This window comes from Erinaceus europaeus, chromosome 9, assembly GCF_950295315.1.
Source record: "Erinaceus europaeus chromosome 9, mEriEur2.1, whole genome shotgun sequence".
Taxonomy (NCBI): domain Eukaryota; kingdom Metazoa; phylum Chordata; class Mammalia; order Eulipotyphla; family Erinaceidae; genus Erinaceus; species Erinaceus europaeus.
The window spans coordinates 30,373,516-30,393,801 of NC_080170.1; the positions used below are offsets into that span (position 1 = coordinate 30,373,516).

The 20,286-nt window shown below is 37.8% G+C and overlaps 1 protein-coding gene across 5 annotated transcripts in view; it reads left to right on the forward strand.

Moving 5' to 3' along the window:
* IFT80 (intraflagellar transport 80) overlaps nt 1-20,235 on the forward strand; it is a 78,711-nt gene extending 58,476 nt beyond the window's left edge. The window contains exons 11-16 of one of the 5 annotated variants that reach the window (XM_060197576.1): nt 5,095-5,169; nt 8,629-8,792; nt 13,650-13,714; nt 18,107-18,242; nt 19,871-20,018; nt 20,144-20,233. In XM_060197576.1, the coding sequence (XP_060053559.1) occupies nt 5,095-5,169; nt 8,629-8,792; nt 13,650-13,714; nt 18,107-18,242; nt 19,871-20,018; nt 20,144-20,162 (607 nt within the window). In that variant the 3' untranslated portion in view covers nt 20,163-20,233. Of the gene's footprint in view, nt 1-5,094; nt 5,170-8,628; nt 8,793-13,649; nt 13,715-18,106; nt 18,243-19,870; nt 20,019-20,143 lie in introns of all 5 variants that reach the window. The other 4 variants (XM_060197574.1, XM_060197575.1, XM_060197578.1 and 1 more) reach the window with 4 other exon arrangements.
* The last annotated feature ends 51 nt before the right edge of the window (nt 20,236-20,286 follow it).

Consider the following 20,286-nt stretch of genomic DNA (forward strand, 5'->3'; position numbering starts at 1 on the left):
TTTGATCTCCAGCAGTGCATCTACCAGAGTGATATTCTGGTGTTCTTCTCTCTCTTTCTCTCTCATAAATAAGTAAAATTTAAAAATATAATAAAAATATTTATTTTCAAAAAAAATACTTATTTTCTATGAGGGCACACTATTCAGCTCTGGCATAGGGTGATGTTGACAATTGAACCTGTGGCTTTCAGGGCCTCAGGCATGCAAGTTGGTACCTCTAGCAACTTGAACTACCCCTGATCCTACTTAGAGTCTGACAACAGCCAAAAAAATAGCAAGGATGCATTTAAGCTTAGTATCATAGGCCAGAATAATTGTGGATATCCATATTGATATTCAGAGTTGTCCAGAATTGGTAAAAGTACATTCAGTATACATTTTATTAGAAAGTAATGTGACTCAGTTTACCCAAGAGTTCACCTAAAACCTTAAAAACATAGCTAATTTTTTTTGTTTGCTTGTTTTTTACGAGAACACTGCTCAGCTCTGGCTTATGGTGGTGTTGAGGAACCTGAGACTTTGGAAGCCTCATGTGTTACAGTCTCTTTGCATAACCATTATTTACTCCTACCCCACAGTTAATTTTTTTAATGTTTATTTATCCCCTTTTGTTGCCCTTGTTGTTTTATTGTTTTAATCATTATTGTTGTTGTTGTTGGATAGGACAGAAATGGAGAGAGGAGGGGAAGACAGAGAGGGGGAGAGAAACATAGACACCTCCAGACCTGCTTTACCACTTGTGAAGCAACTCCCCTGCAGGTGGGAAGCCAGGGGCTTGAACCGGGATCCTTATGCCTGTCCTTGCCATTTACGCCCCCTGTGATTAATCTGTAGTGCTACCACCGACTCCCCACAGTTAATGCTTTTAAGAGGTTAAAAAATGTGTTGACAACAACAAGGGCAACAAAAGGGGAAAAATCAATAGATAAAACAAAATTTTTTAAACGTGTTGACAAATGTTGACCAACTAACTTTCAGAATCAAGCAATTTTTTAAAAATTTCCATGTTAGCTGGTTTCTGTGATGTAAATACTTCTACCATATCTGATTTCAAGGTTGCTATAGAATATCACTAAAAGCATATTTGAGGAGAGATGTACAGTAGCAAGTCATTGGGTTGTATTGGCACCATGTGGATGCAATAAGTGTAAATGACCTCAAGGGCATAGATAGCCATAGTATAATAAAATAATCTGGAGGTGAGAAGCTTTGTTTTGAAAATAATTTCCTTCAGTTTCACTACGTATAAAACTTAATAACTATTTGATAATTGACTTTCAGAGTTCCTAAAGATTTAACAATTAGTCAAAGCTGGCTTTGGCATACCACTTACTATGGGACTTCTCCACTATCCAACAAACTCAAGTAACCACTATGACACTTTCAAGACTGAATAATTGAGGATATATATATATATATATTTGTATTTGATTCATAAATGTTTTGTGGCTATAACCTAATCATTGAACATAAAACTAAGGATACCTTATTTTATTCATTAGTGTATTCTCAATGCCCAGTAAATAGTAGGTACTTAATAAACATTTATAATGAATAAAATATCTTAAAGTTCACTAAGAACATAACTAATTAACAGTTGCTACAGTTTACATGAAAACATTCTCATCCACAATTTGTAAATCTGCTATTAATTGGAATAACAGTCAGATTTGGAGAAGAAAAGAGAAAGGAGAAAGAAAACTAGCAGCTCAATTTTACTTTTTTGTGTGTGTGTGTTTAGTTTTTGTACATGATAGAGAAGAGGTTGTGGCTGGGGATATAGCTCAACTGGTAAAGTGCAAAATGTGCATCCCTATAGTCTCCTCTTATACTGGAGTGGTGCTTTGACTTTTCTCTCATGTAGAACTTTTTCTTGCTACCTCAGATGAAATATTTTAAAGAGATTTTAAAACAATTCACTAATTAGCAAGGTGGGGGTGGGGGTGGCACACCTGGTTGAGCACACATGTTGCAATGCTCAAGGACCTGGGTTTGAGCCCCTGATCTTCACCTGCAAGGGGAAAGCTTTGCAAGTGGTGAAGTAGTGCTGCAGGTGTCTCTTTGTCTCTTTCCCTCTCTGTCTCCCCCTTCCTCTCGACTTATGACTGGTTCTATCCAATAAATACATAGAGATAATTAGAGGGAATCAGGCAGTAGCACAGTACATTAAGCACACATGGCACGAAGCACAAGGACTGGCTTAAGGATCCCAGTTCAAGCCCCCGGCTCCCCACCTGCTGGGGAGTCGCTTCACAGACGGTGAAGCAGGTCTGCAGGTGTCTATCCTTATCTCCCCCTCTCTGTCTCCCCCATCTCTTTCCATTTCTCTCTGTCCTATCTAACAATGCATCAATAACAACAACAATAATAACTACAATAAAAATAATAAAAAACAAGGGCAACAAGAGGGAAAATAAACATAAATTTTTAAAAAATATTTTAAAAAATAATTAAAAAGAAGTTAAAAAAAAGAAAGAAAGATAGGGGAAGAGAGAGAGAGAACTAGAGCATCATTCTGGCATATGCAATTCTGGGGACCAGACCTCATATCCCATACTCACTGCTTCTGTTTTTAGCTCAGCTATTTCAGCTTTCAGCTCTCTAATAACCTTGAGATAATTAGTGTTTTCTTCTAGAGTCTCATTTGTTGTTTCTATATTTTTTATGACATTTTTTTCAAACTCTTTACTCCTGTGATTATTTCCTTAGCTAGTGTTTGGATGTTGACCTCATTATTTTGTGCTTCACCCTTTGGGGGGCTTTTAGCTGGACTCTTGTCCTGGTTCATTTCTCCAATATTTCTTCTTGTTGGTTTAACCATTCTATATAGTATGTTATGAGGTCCCTCTCTTAGTACTTTTCAAATTACTGATCACTCTTGCCTGGATTGACTTGTGTCTAAGGTAATTAAAGGGTTCACAGTTGTAGAAGTTAACAGTTGTTTCAATAGTATTTTAATCCCTGATTTGGAGCTCAGTGGCTTAAAAGCCTCTTTTGTGCTTTTTTCTTCCCTGTAGGCTATGGGAGCCTGAGGGCTTTTAAACTATAAGTAGGCTTCTTAGCTTAATCACTGACTCCCGACCAAGAGATGTGTGTGGGGCAGAGGTAATCCAGTGGTTATGCAAAGAGACTTTCACAGCCCCACTGATACGCCACTGAGGTATAGATCTGTTTCCTGCTTAGTTCTCTGTACCCTGGTGTCAGCCCACGGCCTCCCTGCCGCTGCTTCAGATTCTGAGGGCAGTAGCAATGGAGACTCTCAGTTGTATTTGGTGAGTCTTAGGGGAGTCCTCTCCTCCCTTCAGCCGTCCCCTTGTTGGTGGAACAGACTGGAGGTGGTGTCTCAACTGATAAAATGCCACACTGTTACCAGCCACTTAATCTCTCCCTAGGCTCCTCTCTGTCCACCTGCCACACGTGTTTGCACTCACTGGTGATTTGTTGGCTTCCTGAAGTTGTTCTAGTCCTGTCTTGTTACGATCCCAGGTGGTCTCCTTTGGTATTCCTAATTGATAACTGCTTCTGTTTCTTAAAAAAAATAATTTGATAAGAATTTAGAGAAAGACAAGATACAATAGTATAACACTTAAGCTATGGATGAGGAATTACAGAATGTGAGCAGATCTTACATTTAGTGAATGTTTGCATGATTCTTTTTTTTTTTTTTAATTCCCTTTTTGTTGTTTTCGCCGGGTTATGTTGTTTTCGCCGCGCTGGCTTCATGGGTGGGTAACAGACGACCAGGGACTCATGGTTGAGCTGTAGGCAGTATCTCTTTATTCATGCAGGACACAGCACAATCTAAGACGAGCTAAGCTAAACTAAACTAAAGTACCCTAAAACTCACAATGCTGTCTTTATATATACTTGCCAAGTAGGGTGGAAACAGGATGTGACATAGAGAGGGTGGAGAGAAAAGTGACTGGTGAAAATCAGAGTGTGACAAGGAGAGGATCAGGGTGTGACAAGGAGAGGGGGTGGAGCAGGTGAGAATTCTACCACTAAACCACCAATGCCCTGGAGGGAAGGTGGTGCTTGTTAACAGAGGTTATGTAAATAGAATGAAGTGGTTATGTAAATAGAATAGTGTTAAGCAGGGGGGATTTAAACCAAATGAAACAGAAGGGGTTTTTAAAAGCAGAATTAGAAGATACCAACACCTTTTGTTGCCCTTGTTGTTTTATTGTTGTAGTTATTATTGTTGTTGTCGTGGTTGTTGGATAGGACAGAAAGAAATGGAGAGAGGAGGGGAAGACAGAGAGGAGGAGAGAAAGATAGACACCTGCAGACCTGCTTCACCGCCTGTGAAGTGACTCCCCTGCAGGTGGGGAGCCGGGGTTCGAACCGGGATCCTTATGCCGGTCCTTGTACTTTGCGCCACCCGCTGCGCTACAGCCCAACTCCCCTGCATGATTCTTTTTATGAGTTTAAAGAAAAAAAGAAAATATTCTGTTCGTTATAGTTTCTATTTGTTCAGCATTTGCTATATATCTGGTAGTGTTAGGTAGATACTTTATGTAAGTCACCATTATTTCTACATTACAAATAATAAAACTGGAGGTTATGCTTATTAAGATCATATGGCAGACAGGTGATAAAACCAGATTTCTCATCCTGGCCTATCTACCCAAAATCCATTATTTTTCTTCTCTCCTTTCCTTCCTCCCTTCCTTCCTTCCTTCCTTCCTTCCTTCCTTCTTTATTTCCATCCTTCCTTCTGTCCTTCCTTCCTTCCCCCCTTCCGTCTCCTCCTTCCTTCTTTTCCTATGCCTTGTTACTACTATTTTTTTAGATGAGAAACACTAGGTGACAACAAAAAAATTACTGTGAAACTGAAGATATTATTTTAAAGAAAGATTTTATTTATTTATTAGTGAGAAAGATAGGAGGAGAGAGAAAAAGAACCAGACATCACTCTGGTTTTTTATATGTGCTGCCAAGGATCAAACTCAGGACCTCATGCTTGAGAGCCCAACACTTTATCCATCGCACCACCTCCCAGACCATACTTTATTTTTAAAAAGTACTTTTTGCTTATTGAAGAATACTTAGTACTTAAAATGCTAATAAATATCTATCTTATTTTTCTTTTAGTACAAAGAACTGGAATACACCACTAATTTTTGATCTCAAAGAAGGAACTGTTAGTTTAATTCTGCAAGCAGAAAGGTAACTTGTTTGCCTTGCCTAACTACTAATGTGAAATCGGATGATAATACCTCAAATTGTAGAAAAATGCTCTTTACAGCATATTAGTCAGTGGTATGTTAGTCATTTGGAATCAGTTTGTTGCTACTGTTTTTTTCATAAAGAGAATAAGATTTCAGATTAATAGTTTCTGAGACCTATTAGTTTCCTAGTTTTGTTACTCCCTTAAAAAGTTATTAAGGAATTTACATGGGTTGTTTCTATCAGACTTACTATAGTAGGAATTTAATTGAGAAAGTTAGAAGGTATTTAATTTAAATTATGAGAATGAGTAGAAAATCATAAGAGAAAATATTAAGAGTAATAGCAGGAAAATAAGCACATTACTTGGAATAGTTTTGACTTTATAGTCACTACTGCTTGTTCCTTTCTACTTTTTTTAAATACTGGTTGAAAATGTTCATTTTAGAAGCTACTATTAGACTGTGACCTAAAATCTGAAAAATAGCATCTCTATCAAGACTTTTGTGTATAAGGGACCAAGAATTTCCAGGCCAATTAATTGGAGTAAAGTAGAACAGCTATTACTCAAGAACTTACACTTTTCCATGGAAACTCAATCTTTCAAGTACAGTGAAACTCCATTGAATCAGAAGTTAGACTTAGAAACTCCAATCCAATAATACCTGGGTTAAGTATGAAAATATAGTCAACAGTTACCTAAAATAAGCACCCATAAAACCTTTGCACTATAATAAATTGCTTTACTTCTCCCTTTACTCATTGCCTAGGCAGCTCTTACCAATGTTATTGTCAAGTGTTCTAGCTCAGAAGCTTTTATAAGTAAAAAGAAGAGGAATGGTGCTGACACAATGATAGGAAGAAAAGTGACTGGCCAGAAAAGAGCATAAAGAAAACAAGAAGCACAAAATTGTTTATGTAGTTGCAGAGCAAAAATATTCTGATGTAATGACAGATTTGCATCTGTGAAAAAGCTACAGGAGAGTATGGTCATCATATTGATGACCTGGAGTGATCAAGAAAATAGTGTCACATTTTGTATTGTCTCTATAATAAAGTTGAAATATGTGGTCTATTTAGTGATATCATGTTTTCAAAGCAAACAGTTATCTTTTCCATTTAAAGAGATGTCAGTTTTTTTTTACTCTAGCAACTCCAAATAAATGTATTATACATTATTTGTAACTATGTGTACTAAATGTGCTCTCAGAGACATTTTAATGCCTCAGAGGCATTATTTGTTCACCAGGCGTAAATCTTTAGGTAATTACTGAATATTTCACTTTCTACCTATTGTTTATTTTCATTTAAAAATGTTTGCCCCTTGAAACATTGTGTTTACTTATGAGGAAACTAAAAGCTGAAGTGTCTTGTTTAGAAGAGAAAATGCTGTTAGTATAGAAAAAGAAAAATGGTATGTCATTTGATCAACATTAACAAATGTTCTTTTTATACACTAATGTGCATGAGTCAAAAACCTTCAATTAAATAAACTATATACATTACTAGTGAATAATGAAATTCATTACATACTATCATTGGTTTTCATATTTGTTCCTATAGCAAGTGTGAATAATCAACAATTTTTGAATCAGGAAATAGTTCTTAATCAGTTATATCAAGACATTAAACATAAGGGTTTGTTTTTCCATTTTTGAAAAGGCAGGACCCCACACATGCATGATTTCCCTGCTCTGGGCTATTTTTTCATTCATTCATTCAAGAGAACAGAATGTCATCCATTTCTATAGCATCTCCCATGTTGTTCTGGAACTCAAACTTCGGCTTCCCACATAGCAAGGCACTTGCTTGGTGAAATATTTCTCTAGCCTTTGAACTATATATATATATAGTACTTAACATTGAAGAAATAGGCAGACACATGTTACAATGTGCAAGGACCAAGGTTCAAGCCCCCAACCCCCACCTGCAGGCGGAAAGTTTCACAAGTGGTGAAGCAGTGTTGCAGGTGTATGTCCTTTGATCCAGTAGTTGGCATTTTAAAACCTGCATTAAGGAAATAGGGAGTGGGGGCAAGGTGGTGGTGCACCTGTTGAGCGTTACAATGCACAAGGACCAGGGTTTGATTCCCTGAAGGAGGAAAGCTGTTGTGGTAATGAAGCAGTGTTATAGATGTCTCTGCCTCTTTCCCTCTCTGTCACCCCCTTCCCTCTCGATTTCTGGCTCTCTATCCAATAAATTAAATAAATAAAATACCAGAAACATTTTTAAAAGGGAAGTAGGGAATGTAGACATATAGGGATATATATACCCATTATAAACACTCTTTTAAGAAATATATACTTACTATCTTTACTTATTTATTGGATAGAAACAGCTAGAAATTACCTGCAGCACTGCTTCACCATTTCTGAAGCTTTCCTCTGGCAGGTGGGGGCCTTGAACCCAGGTCCTTGCACATTGTAACATATGCACCACCACCCAGACCCCTATACACTCTTTCAAAGAGTAGATATTTTGAGATAAATTAAATGTCCATCAGGAATGAGTTAACTAAGTTCCATATCTTGTTTGCCATAGTTAACTTTGTGAGAGTTGGACCATAAGAAATCTTTTGCTTTCTCGTGTTGTTTAAATTGTTTTTAAATGTTCATGAAATGATAAAGGGGGAAAATATTTATATAGAATGAGAAATTAGAACTATATAGAACTTCTGTATCTTAGAGCTATGAACAGATGAACCTGAATTCCTGACATTAAACAATGTGTTTTTAGGTATGGATACATTTACTGATGATCACCGTATTATTTTTTTGCTATTGAGTGATGCATAAAATTTGTGATGGGTACTTATAAACTATATGATAGTGACTAGAGAAATGATTTTTTTTCCCTTGGAAAAGCTTCCCATGTGCTTTTCAATACAATTTTAAAGAAAACAACAATACAATTTATTTTTCAACTCACAGGAGGCATTGTCTTGATTGTGTCTTCGAGCTTGTTAAATTCCTTTGTTCGACTTTAATTTGAGAGTCAGTAGGATACAAATCTTTGTGTCTGATGTAGGATCTTTGTCTTGTCACTCAATCTTCAGTGCCTTAAAACTGATTCCACATTCATAAAATAAGCAGTGGGTTTCTGCCTAAAGTGCATATTATAATTTTGCTGTTTGCCTGTGTGGTATTGCAAATGTATTAAGAGTTGTATATAATCCCAGCAGTAAGAGTTTTAAATTCTACACAATAACTCCAAAAGATATTTTTCAATCAAAATGTATTTATTTATTTTTGCCAAAGCACTGCTCAGCTCTGTCTTATGGTGGTATACAGGATTAAATCTGGGACCTCAGAGGTGCAGGCATAAAAGTCTTTTGCATAACCATTATGCTATTTCCCCTGTCTTTAGTTATAAGAATTAGATATTTCTAAAAGATAAACTAGTCTTTAAAGAAAAATATAGTAAAGTCCTATTTGAGAATATATTTTCTTTATTTTTCAGACATTTTCTTCTTGTAGATGGTGGTGGAATCTACTTATATTCTTATGAGGGACGCTTTATTTCTTCTCCAAAATTTCCTGGGATGAGAACAGATATTCTGAATGCACAGACTGTGTCTCTTAGTAATGATACCATAGCAATAAAAGACAAAACTGATGAAAAGAGTAAGCATATTTTCATAATTTTCCATGTCAAAAGTTTAAAATTCACAAACTTCAATACTGTAAAGTTTTTATAAATTAACTTTAATCATTTGTTTATTGACTTTAATTGAAAGAGTTATGAGCTTTTAAATTTGTCTAAATGTATACTAATTAAAAACTAAATTTATCATACTGATCAGTGCTCTGGTAAAAACAAAAATGTATTACTAAATATTGTACATTACTGTGACATGTTAAAAAGAAAGTTCAGACCTATTAATTTTTGTTGGTTCATGCCATAGAAGATCTAATTCAGAAACTAAGAAACTGTCCCACTTTTTCATTTCTAGTATTTTCAGATAGTGTCATCTCTTGACTGGTAGGAAATGCAGTTTTCTTTTTTTTTAAATTTTTTATGTTTATATTACAGAATTACATGTTGACAGGATTTAAATCCACACCATTCCCACCACCAGAGTTCTGAATATTCACTCTCCCCACTGCAATCCACCATAGTTCCCTTAAAGTTGTAGACATGGTCCGACCATCTTTATAACTCTCTGTCCATATTTATACATACTTGTCCCTTCTTTTTCTGATTCAATCCTCTCTTCCCCTCTAACCACTCATGACATTGTAGCTACCTCCATATGTCCCTCTCCTTTTCCTTCTCTCTCTCTGGCTGCTGATGGAGCTGGAGTTCAGAGCCCTCTTACCTTCATCCTATCACTTCTCCCTGACTGGGAGTATGGATCAAGGTTGTTTATGGGGAGCAGAAGGTAGGAATTCTGGCTCCTGTAGAGAAATGCAGTTTTCCTTATTGGAACTATCTCTTCATGCCTCAGTCTCCTTCTCTTAGAGAGGTCATCTGTTTTTAATGACTGGGGAGATAAGGACTAGAGTAAGTCTTTGCATGTGAGAGACTCTGGGTTCAATCCAATAGGACATACTTTTGATCTCTCTCTATTTATTTATTTATTTATTTATTTATTTATTTATTTATTTAACTTATTGAATAGAGACAGAGAGAAATTGAGAGGGGGGAGATAGAGCATGGGAGAAAGACACCTGCAGCACTGTTTCACTGCTTGTGAAGCTTTCTCCCTGCATGTGGGGACCAGGGGCTTGAGCCTTGGTCCTTGTGCATTGTAGCATGTGCTGTCAATCAGGTGTGCCACCGCCTGGCCCTGGTCTCTTTCTCTTTCCCTTTTGAAAAAAATAATGACATTTAAAAAAATAATTATTTTTGTCAAGCCTGAGGCTCCAAAGTCCCAGGTTCAATCCCCTGCAGCACCATAAACCAGAGTTGATCAGTGCTCTGGTAAAAAAAAAAAAAAAAAATCATTATTTTTTGTATTTATTTATTTACTTACTTATTTGTCATCAGGGTTATCACTAGGGTTAGGTTACTTTACAATGAACCTAATCATTTCTGGCTTCTTTATGTGATGTAACAGAGAGAAGTTTAGAGGGGAGAGAGAGAGAGATACCTGCAGTACTTGCTTCACCCTCCATGAAGCTTCCCCTTGCAGGTGTGGAGGGGGCTGGGGCTCAAACCCTTGTCCTTATGCATGGTAACATGTACACTTAACCCGTTGTGCTGCCTCCCAGCCTCCTCCCCCAAAGTCAGTATTTATATTAATAGTTTTTAACATGGACCAGTAATTGCTAATAACTGAAAATATAGAATTTTCTCTTCAGTAAGCATCTTAAGTTTGAAAATCTCAGTGATCACTGAGTTGTCTATGCTTTTCTTAAGACGGAATATTTTAGATAGAAGCTTTAATATAGTACATGTTTCCAAATGAATATACCTTATTCTCAATTTTCTATAGTTTATCATACCTAAAACACACTTTCTTTACCTCTAATCCTTTGATAATTTATAGCGTACTAGAATTAGAATTATAGACATTTTCAAAAATATGAACTTATATACCAACAAATTATACTCATATGCCTTTTATATAAGGTACTTTACTGTTTTACTTATATAAATTTTGATTATTGAACAAGATAATAATGTAATTGGTTTTGCTGTAAAAAGAAAATAAAAAAGACTGAAGCAAAGTTATTATAGCACTGACACAAAATGAGAGAGAAAGTATTTTCCTTATGTTCTTCCTCTTTAATATGCTGGGTATGAACTAAGGACCTTGAGAATGTGCAATGTTGCTGAGCAGTCCAATTTTTATTGTATAGTTTTAGAGAAGACAGACAGACAGACAGAGAGAACTCAAAGAAAAGGTTAGATAAACCACAGCGTGGTACTACCATCCATGGACCTCTCTCCACCTGTTTTCATCCTTATGAAATTCTGGACAGATCCAGAATTCTCCCAGGGATTAAACCCTGGGCTTCGTGCATGAAAAGGTGTATGCTCTACTTTTCTTTAAATTAATTAATTATTATATATATTTTTTATCAGAGCACTGCTCAGCTCTGGTTAATGGTAGTGTTAGGGATTGAACCTGGGACTTTGGATCTTCAGGCATGACGGTCTCTTGGCATAACCATTATGCTATCTACCCCCACCTTGTGTGCTCTTCTTCATAGCTAATTCCCAGTACACCCTTATATCCCCCCCTTTAAAAATCTTTTTATTTGTTTATTATTGGATAGAGACAGAAGAATTAAGAGCAGGGGAGAGACAGAGATAGAGAGAGACACCTGTAGCCCTGTTTCACCACTCAAGAAGCTTTCCCCCTGCAGGTAGGGACCAGGGGCTTAACCCCGTGTCCTTGTACACTGTAATGTGTGTGCCATCACCTGGCCCCCTTATGTCCCTTTTTAAACACACGATTATTCATGGATTCATAGTTTGCTAAACAGAGCAAGTGAAAACACAATTGAAGCACTTCGAATCTTTAACCTTACAACTTCTTTCAGGGGCCACACTCACATGTGAAATCAGTGGAATCAGTGCTCATCTGAAAACCCTTTTCTGGAGGGATTTTTAAAACTATTTTCTACTCCCAGAGGGATAAAGAATAGGGAGGGAGTCTGGCGGTGGCGCAGCGGGTTAAAGCGCACGTGGCGCAAAGTGCAAGGACCGGTTTGAGGATCAGGGTTCCAGCCCCGGCTCCCCACCTGCAGGGGAGTTGCTTCACAGGCGGTGAAGTAGGTCTGCAGGTGTCTTTCTTTCCTCCTCTCTGTCTTCCCCTCCTCTCTCCATTTCTCTCTGTCCTCTCCAACAACAATGACATCAATAACCACAACAATGTTAAACAACAAGAGCAACAAAAGGGAAAATAAATAAATATAAAAAAAAGAAAAAAATTAAGAATAGGGAAGCTCCCAATGGAGGGGCTGGGACACAGAACTCTTGTGGTGGGAACTGTATGGAATTGTACCCCTGTTATCTTTCAATCTTGTTAATCATTGCTAAATCACTAATAAAAATTTTAAAAACATTTTCTATTTTTAATTTTTAAAATTATTATTTAAATTTTTAGCATGAAAGTGTTTTTGCATAACCATTATGCTATTCTCCCCACCTTTATTTTTAATTTCTTTATTGGAGAATTAATGGTGTACAGTCAACAGTAAAATAAAATACAATAGTTTGTACATGTGTAAAATTTCTCAGTTTTCCACATAACAACTGAAACCCTACTAAGTCCTCCTGTCTTCCAGAACCTGAACCCTTCCTCCCCCACTCCAGAGTCTTTTACTTTGATGCAATATACCAACCTTTGTTTATTTTTAATGAGAGAAATAGAGAGAGGACTTGGGGAGCAGTGCAAGGGGTGGAGGGGTGGGGAGATACGGGCCTGCTCAGCTCTGACTTTTGGTGATGTTGGGGTTGAACCTGGGAACTCAAAGCTTCAGGCTTGAAAGACTTTTGCATAACCTTTTTATCTCCCCAGCCTTCTGGAGGGATTCGTTGCTACATGCACAGTTCTATACATAGTAGAGAAGCTCCATAAATACTCACTTAATGGATTTGAACATCCGTAAATTATTGATTAAATAGTAGATCTACTGCTTGTCACTTCCTTCTCTCTATCATTCTTGTACAGACACATATTTGTGTAGTATTACTTGAAACCAGTGTTTGGGTGGGAAAGTGGGGAGCAGTTATGCAGAACAGTTTTCAGCAACCAACTTCTTAGCTGTTCTTTCCTACAGTTTCTATAACATACTAACATTGAAATACATCACTAGCCTCCCACAAGTCAGGACCAGCATTTTTGTGGGGTTTTGATATGTAGGCACGGCTAACTAAATCATTGACCTTAGAATTGAACTCGGTTTCCAGCCCTACCATTCTCAGAGGTCAGGGCACTGAAATTCTTAACCCTCTAATCACAGACTTTGTGGTCTTTGTGGTGACTGTCCTTTACTGTGGAACTTTCTAGGGGCCCCCAGCACCCCTATCACCATAACAAAGACACTCTTAACACTTGGAAATTTCTGGGGTATATTGAAGCTTTCTGCCAATAAATCAGAATAAAGACCAAATTATTTGTTATGACAGAGTAGTAACTTGACTACATATAGCATATTCTTGGCATTTGTGAACTATGAATGTCTGTGGTGTTATATTGGTCTAAATCAGAATTTTCAAAATTGCAAATTATATCCAGATATAGGCTTGCTGTTGTTAATACTATGAAGAATAGGGCCATACCATTAATAGCAACTCAATTAGGGAATGCATGCTTTAAGAAAAAATATTTAGTTTCACTATTTTCATAACAAATACGACTTTATTATTAAGTAGGAATATGAAGTCACTGCTCTTCCATGTTGTCTTCCAAAGAGTTAAATACTTTCTCATGAAGGGATTTCATGAGGATTATGCTTATTCCATTCAATTTTACCAATAAAGTGTACTGTAATACTTAACTGATTTTTTTTTTACTTCTTTTCAAGTAATCTTCCTTTTTGAGGCATCAACTGGAAAGCCTCTAGGTGATGGGAAGCTTCTTTCTCACAAGGTAATGGATACTAGCTGTTTTAATGTAAACTGCCACTGATTTTCTAATTTCCTTTAAAATTTAACAGAAACTAGGAGGTCGAGAAAAAACTCAGCTGGTAGAGTGCTGGACTTGCTCTCCTGAAGTCCCAGTTTATCCCAGCACCTGATGTGCTAGAGTGGTGTTCTGTTCACTGGCTCTCTCGCAATCTCATGTGAAATCAATCTTTAAAAAATTAGTGAGAGAGTCGGGTGATAGTGCAGTGGGTTAAGGTAGGTGGCACAAAATGCAAGAACCAGAGTAAGGATCCTGGTTCAAGCCCCCAGCTCCCTACCTTCAGGGGAGTTGCTTCATAAGCGGTGAAGAAGGTCTGCAGGTGTCTATCTTTCTCTCCCACTCTCTGTCTTCCCCATCTCTCTCCATTTCTCTCTGTCCTATCCAACAATGACGACATCAATAACAACAACAATGATAACTACAACAGTAAAACAACAAGGGCAACAAAAGGGAATAAATAAGTAAAATAAAAAAATTTTAAAAATTAATCAAAGGGGGTGGGGGAAGATAGCATAGTGGTTATGCCTAAGATTTAAAAGTCCCAGGTTCAATCTTCAATACCATAAACCAGAGCTGAGCAATTCCCTAGTTAAAAAAAAAACATAAAAAAAACATACATATATATATATTAATTTTTTATGGAAATTAGTTTTCTATTTTCCTTTTTCTTAATACTTGATAAGACAGAGAAAGAAAATTAAGAGGAAAGGGGGAGACGGAGAGGGAGAGAAAGAAAGACACCTGCAGCCCTACTTTACTACTCATAAACTTTCCCCCTTGCAGGTGGGGACCAGGGACTTGCACTTGGTAACATGTGCGGTCAGCCACGTGCACCGCTGTTTAGTCCCCAGGAACAATGTTTTTAAGATGTATTATGAATTGGCATATGGCTTATCATCAGCTTGGATAGAGCATGTGTGTGTCCTGTCTTTGTTTTTTAAAGGTGTTCTGGTAGTATGCTTAGATACAATAACTTGGTGTTGTGATCATGATTCTTGTTGAATTCACAGCTTCTAGCAAATATACAGACATAGTTGGGTTAAATAAGTTCCTCTTACGTTGAATTGAAATGACTCCATACTGAACCATTTCCAAATTATACAATTTATTTTACTTTTCAGGATAATAGAATAATGCAGTTTGCCAGAATAACCCTGTTACTATGGATAAACACTGTTCATGCCAACCAGGAGTCTGGGTTGTAAATTCTAAATGTTCTTGTTACTAGCTTTTTCTGAACAAACTCACTGACAGTGGAAGCCATCAGATTCCTCATCTGCAAAATACAATAACACATGGCAGAAGCCTGCTTTGTTTCACAGGACATGAATGTGAAAGAATCCCTACACAGGTTGAGGCTCTAAAAGCAGAGGGCATTTTCACATACTGCCACAAATCTTTAAAATATAGGCAATCTACATAGAATAAATTATGCTATGAGAAACTATTTCATCAGAATAAGCCTCACCCTGTCACCATGTCTACTAAAGGGAGAACAGTACAGATGGAGATATTTCTCAGCCAACAGCTTCACATCACACACCACATTACAGTATTTTAAAGGACATTTTTTCCTTGTAAAGAAGAAAGAGTTGTGTTAGTGCAGTGTTTGAACTATTAGTATTCCAATTTAAAATTATTTAACAGGGACATTTTTTTTTTTGCCTCCAGGGTTATTGCTGGGGCTAGGTGCCTACACTACAAATCCACTGTTCCTGGAGGCTATTTTTTTTCCATTTTGTTGTCCTTGTTAAATAGGGACATCTTATCATAAGTAGGAGAATACTGGCAAAATAGCTCACTTGGAGAGTGCACCTGCTTTGCTGTTTGTGTGACTCAGGTTTGAGCCTACTTCCCCCTGCATTGTTGTGGTGTCCTTCCCCCTTTCTCTTTATCTCCATATCTCTATAAAAAAAAATTGCCCGGAGTGGTTAAGCCTTGATAATGACAAAAATAAGTAAATAGGAGAGTGATGTCTAATTGATTTTTAAATTACCAATGTTTTGCTTTGTTTTGTTTTGCCACCAGGGTTATTACTGGGGTTTGGTGCTTCTATAATGACATCACTGTTCTTGGTGATCATTATTCTTTCCCTGATAGAGACATAGAGAAAGAAGGGGAGAAAGAAACAAAGATACCTGCAACATTTCTTAGTTTTTCATCCTTTCACTTTGAGTCTGTGTTTGTCTTGTTGAGTTAGGTGGGTTTCCTGTAGACAGCATATTGTTGGGTTGTGTTTTCTCATCCATCTTCCTACTCTGTGCCTTTTCATAGGTGAATTCAGGCCACTGACATTTATTGATATCAAAGATTGAAGTTATTTTAATGCCATTCTTGTAGATTTTTAGAGTGTTCTGATATATGGCCTATTTATGGTGGCCTGACTGTTTATAGGAGACCTTTTAGAACTTCTTTCAGGGTAGGCTTGGTGATAGTTGATTCTTTCAACTGTTGCTTGTCTGAGAAGGTTTTTATGCCTCCATCTAGTCTGAACGACAGCCTAACAGGATACAGTAGTCTTGGTTGAAAGCCTTTCTCATTGAGCACTCAATAGATATTTTGCCATTCTCTTCTGGCCTGTAGTATTTGTGTGGAGAAGTCTGCTGCTAATCTTAGGGGTTTTCCTCTGTAGGTGACTCTTTGTTTTTCTCTTGTAGCCTTCAGGATCCTTTCTTTATCCTTATTCCTTTCCATTTTAGATATGATATGTCTTGGTGTCTTTAAGTCTGGGTTAATTCTGTTTGGGACCCTCTGGGCTTCTTGAATCTTTATGTCTTTGATGTTGTCTAGACTAGAGAAGTTCTCAGCTATTATGTCCTGGAGAATGCTTTCTTCCCCTCCCTCTCTTCCTCTGGTAAGCCAGTAATGCATATATTATTTCTTTTGAAGTCATCCCGTAGGTCTCTGTTGTTGTTTTCAGTATCTCTTAATCTCTTTTTGAAATCTCTTACTTCTTTTTAGTTGTCTCTAATTTGTCCTCAGTCTTGTTAATTCTGTCTTCAGCCTCATTTATTCTATTCTTTCTCCCCTGTACTGTTTTCTATAGTTCATCTATTTTGTTACCCTGTTCTGATACTGTTTTAGCTTGTTCAGCTAATGTGTTCTTAGCTCAGCTATTTCAGCTTTCAGCTCTCTAGTAACCTTGAGATAATCAGTATTTTCTTCCAGAGTCTCATTTGTTGTTTCTGCATTTCTGATGACAATTCTTTCAAACTCTTTACTCACTCTTGTGACTATTTCCTTAACAAGCATTTGGATGTGGACCTCACTATTTTGGTTCAGCCTTTGGAAGGATTTTAGCTGGACTCTTGTCCTGGTTCATTTCTCCAATATTTCTTCTTGTTGGTTTAACCATTCTATATAGTAAGTTATGAGGTCCCTCTCTTAGTACTTTTCAAATTACTGATCACTCTTGCCTGGATTGCCTTGTGTCTAAGTAAGATCCTTAAAAGAGTTCACAGTTGTGGAAATTAACAGTTGTTTCACTATTATTTCAATCCCTGCATTGGAGCACAGAGGCTTTTAAAAGCCTCTTTTGTTTTTCTTCCCTGTAGGCTATGGGAGTCTGAGGGCTTTTAAACTATAAGTAGGCTTCTTAGCTTAATCACTGACTTCTGACCAAGAGATAAAGCAGGGTGTGGCAGAGATAGTCCGGTGGTTATGCAAAGTGACCCTCACACCCCAAGGATCCAAAGCTCCAGACTCAATTCTGCTTCTCTGCCAAGCCAGGCAGCACTGCTGGGCCCTGTGAGTTTCTAAACAAGTGCTGTTTTATAGTCTGTAGGTTCTGAGGCAATTATTTCACTATGTTCTTATCAGGAGAACAATATGGGAAGGCTTCCACTATACAGCCCCACTGCTAGGCCATCGAGGTGTAGCTCTTCTCCTGAGTTTGCTGGTCAGTTCTCTGTTCCCAGATGTCAGCACAGGGCCTTCCCCCTGCTGCTCCAGCCTCTGAGGGCAGTAGCAATGGAGACTCACATTTGCATTTGTTGAGTCTTAGGGGAGTCCTCTCCTCCCTTCAGCAGTCTTTTTGTTGGTAAAGCAGACTGGAGGTGGTGCCTCAACTGGTAAACTGCTGGAATGTTACCAGCTGCTCAATCTCTCTTTAGGCTCCTCCCTGTCCACAAGCCACATGTGTCTGCACTCACCGGTCACCTGCAACATTTCTTCACTGCTTGGAAAGCTACCTCTTTGCATGCTGGGACTAGAAGTTTCAGCATGGGTCTTTGTGCCTGGTTGTGTGTGCTCAACTAAGTGTACCACCACCCAGTCCCAATAATGTTCTTATAACTGAGTAATTTAAATGATCTGATACTAAATACCAAACCTAATCCAATTTTTTTTCAATTATAGAATGAAATTTCAGAAATTGCTCTGGATCAAAAAGGACTTACCAATGATAGAAAAATTGCTTTCATTGATAAAAACAGAGATCTCTATATCACCTCAGTAAAACGATTTGGGAAGGAAGAACAAATTATCAAACTTGGTAAAATAAGTTCAATACATAATACAATTAGTTCAATTAAAAAATTTAATTTCTTATATCTATTCTTTTTAAAAAATATTTTTTGTATTTATTTATTGGCTAGAGACAGCCAGAAATTGAGAGGGAAGGGGGTGAGAGTGAGGAAGAGACAGACAGACACCTGAAACACCACTTTACCACTTGCAAAGCATTCCCCCTACAGGTGCGAACTGGGGGCTTGAACCTGTGTCCTTGTGCACTGTAATATGTGCCCTCAACCAGGTGCACCACTACTCAGCCCCTATATCTATTCTTTCTCATTAAATAACTATTTGATGGATGAGTTTATTCATCTTTTGTTGTCACTATTTTTAGCTACTTGACTCCATTTTACCAGCAGGTGTATTTTGTTCGTTCGTTTTAAGATTTTATTTATTAATGAGAAAGAAAGGTGAAGAGAGAGAAAGAACCAGACACCACTGTGGTACAAGTGCTATCAGGATTGAACTCTGGACCTCATGCCTGAGAGTCCAATGCTTTATTTATTTATTTTACTGTTGTTGTAGTTATTGTTGTTATTGATGTCATCGTTGTTGGATAGGACAGAGAGAAATGGAGAGAGGAGGGCAAGACAAAGAGGGGGAGAGAAAGACAGACACCTGCAGACACCTGAGCCTGTGTGTGGTTTTTTTCTTTTCCCCTCCAGTGCTAGGGCTTGGTGCCTGCACTACGAATCCACTGCTCCTGGAGGCCATTTTTCCCCCTTTTGTTGCCCTTGTTTATTGTTGTTATTATTACTACTGCTGTTATTGCTATTGTTGTTGTTGGATAAGACAGAGAAATCGAGAGAGGACTGGAGAGAAAGACACCTGCAAACCTGCTTCACCGCTTGTGCAGTGATCCCCCCGCCCCCGCAGTTGGGGAGCCAGGGGCTCTGTGATGCTTGGGCTGGTCCTCGTGCTTTGTACCTTGTGCGCTTAACTGGCTGCACTACTGCTCAGCCTCTGTATGTTTGATAGATACAGTTTTGTATCTCTTCATATGTGTTCTACCACACTATGTTCACCACCAAACTACCAATATCTCTCCACCAAAGTCAATAGGACCCTCCCTCACCCCCTTATAATCTCCTTTGTTTTTCTAAAGCAAGTCTTTAGCTGCTATAACTAAACTGGCATTAAAAGAAAAACTTGCAGATTAATCATAAAATGGTTCTAGGTCAAATATCAAAATATTTCTGTAAATCCTAAGGTGAATTTTTGCATGTGGTGGCACCATTATGTTATCAGAAAACAGTGCCATACTTAGCAGAAATTACATAGGCTCTTTTTTTTAAAGATTATTTACTATTTAAATATTATTTATTTATTTATTTATTATTGGATAGAGACATAAATTGAGAGGGGAGAGGGAGAGGGGGCAGAGACAGAGAGACACCTGCAGCCCTGCTACAGCATTTGTGAAGCTTTTCCATGCAGGTGGTGACCAGGGGCTTGAACTTGGGTCCCTGTTCACTGTAATGTTTGGGCTTAACCAGGTGCTCCACTGCCTGCCCCCCCCATGAGTTCTTTTATATTGGCTGGTTTTAAATATTTGTTTTTAATTGCTATATAGTAGAGCTAATAGTATTTTCACATCTTTAAATTAAGGAACAATGGTGCATACTTTGGCGTGGAGTGATACATGCAATATCCTTTGTGGACTTCAAGATACTCGATTTACAGTGTGGTATTACCCCAACACAGTGTATGTGGACAGAGACATCTTGCCTAAAACACTATATGAAAGGGATGCAAGGTAATATCGCTCTCTTAAAAAAACAACTGTTTATTTATTCATTTTAGATAGAGACAGAGAAATTGACAGCAGAGTGGGAGATAGAAAGGGAAGAGCTTCATGGCTCATGAAGCTTCTGCCTACAGGTGGGACCTAAGGACTTGAACCCAGGTCCTTGCACACTGTACTGTGCACTTGACCAGGTGTACCATCACCCAGCCGCTGCAAGGTAACATCTTAATACACAGAATGCTGTTGGGTATGGCAAATGAAACTAATAAAGTGTTAT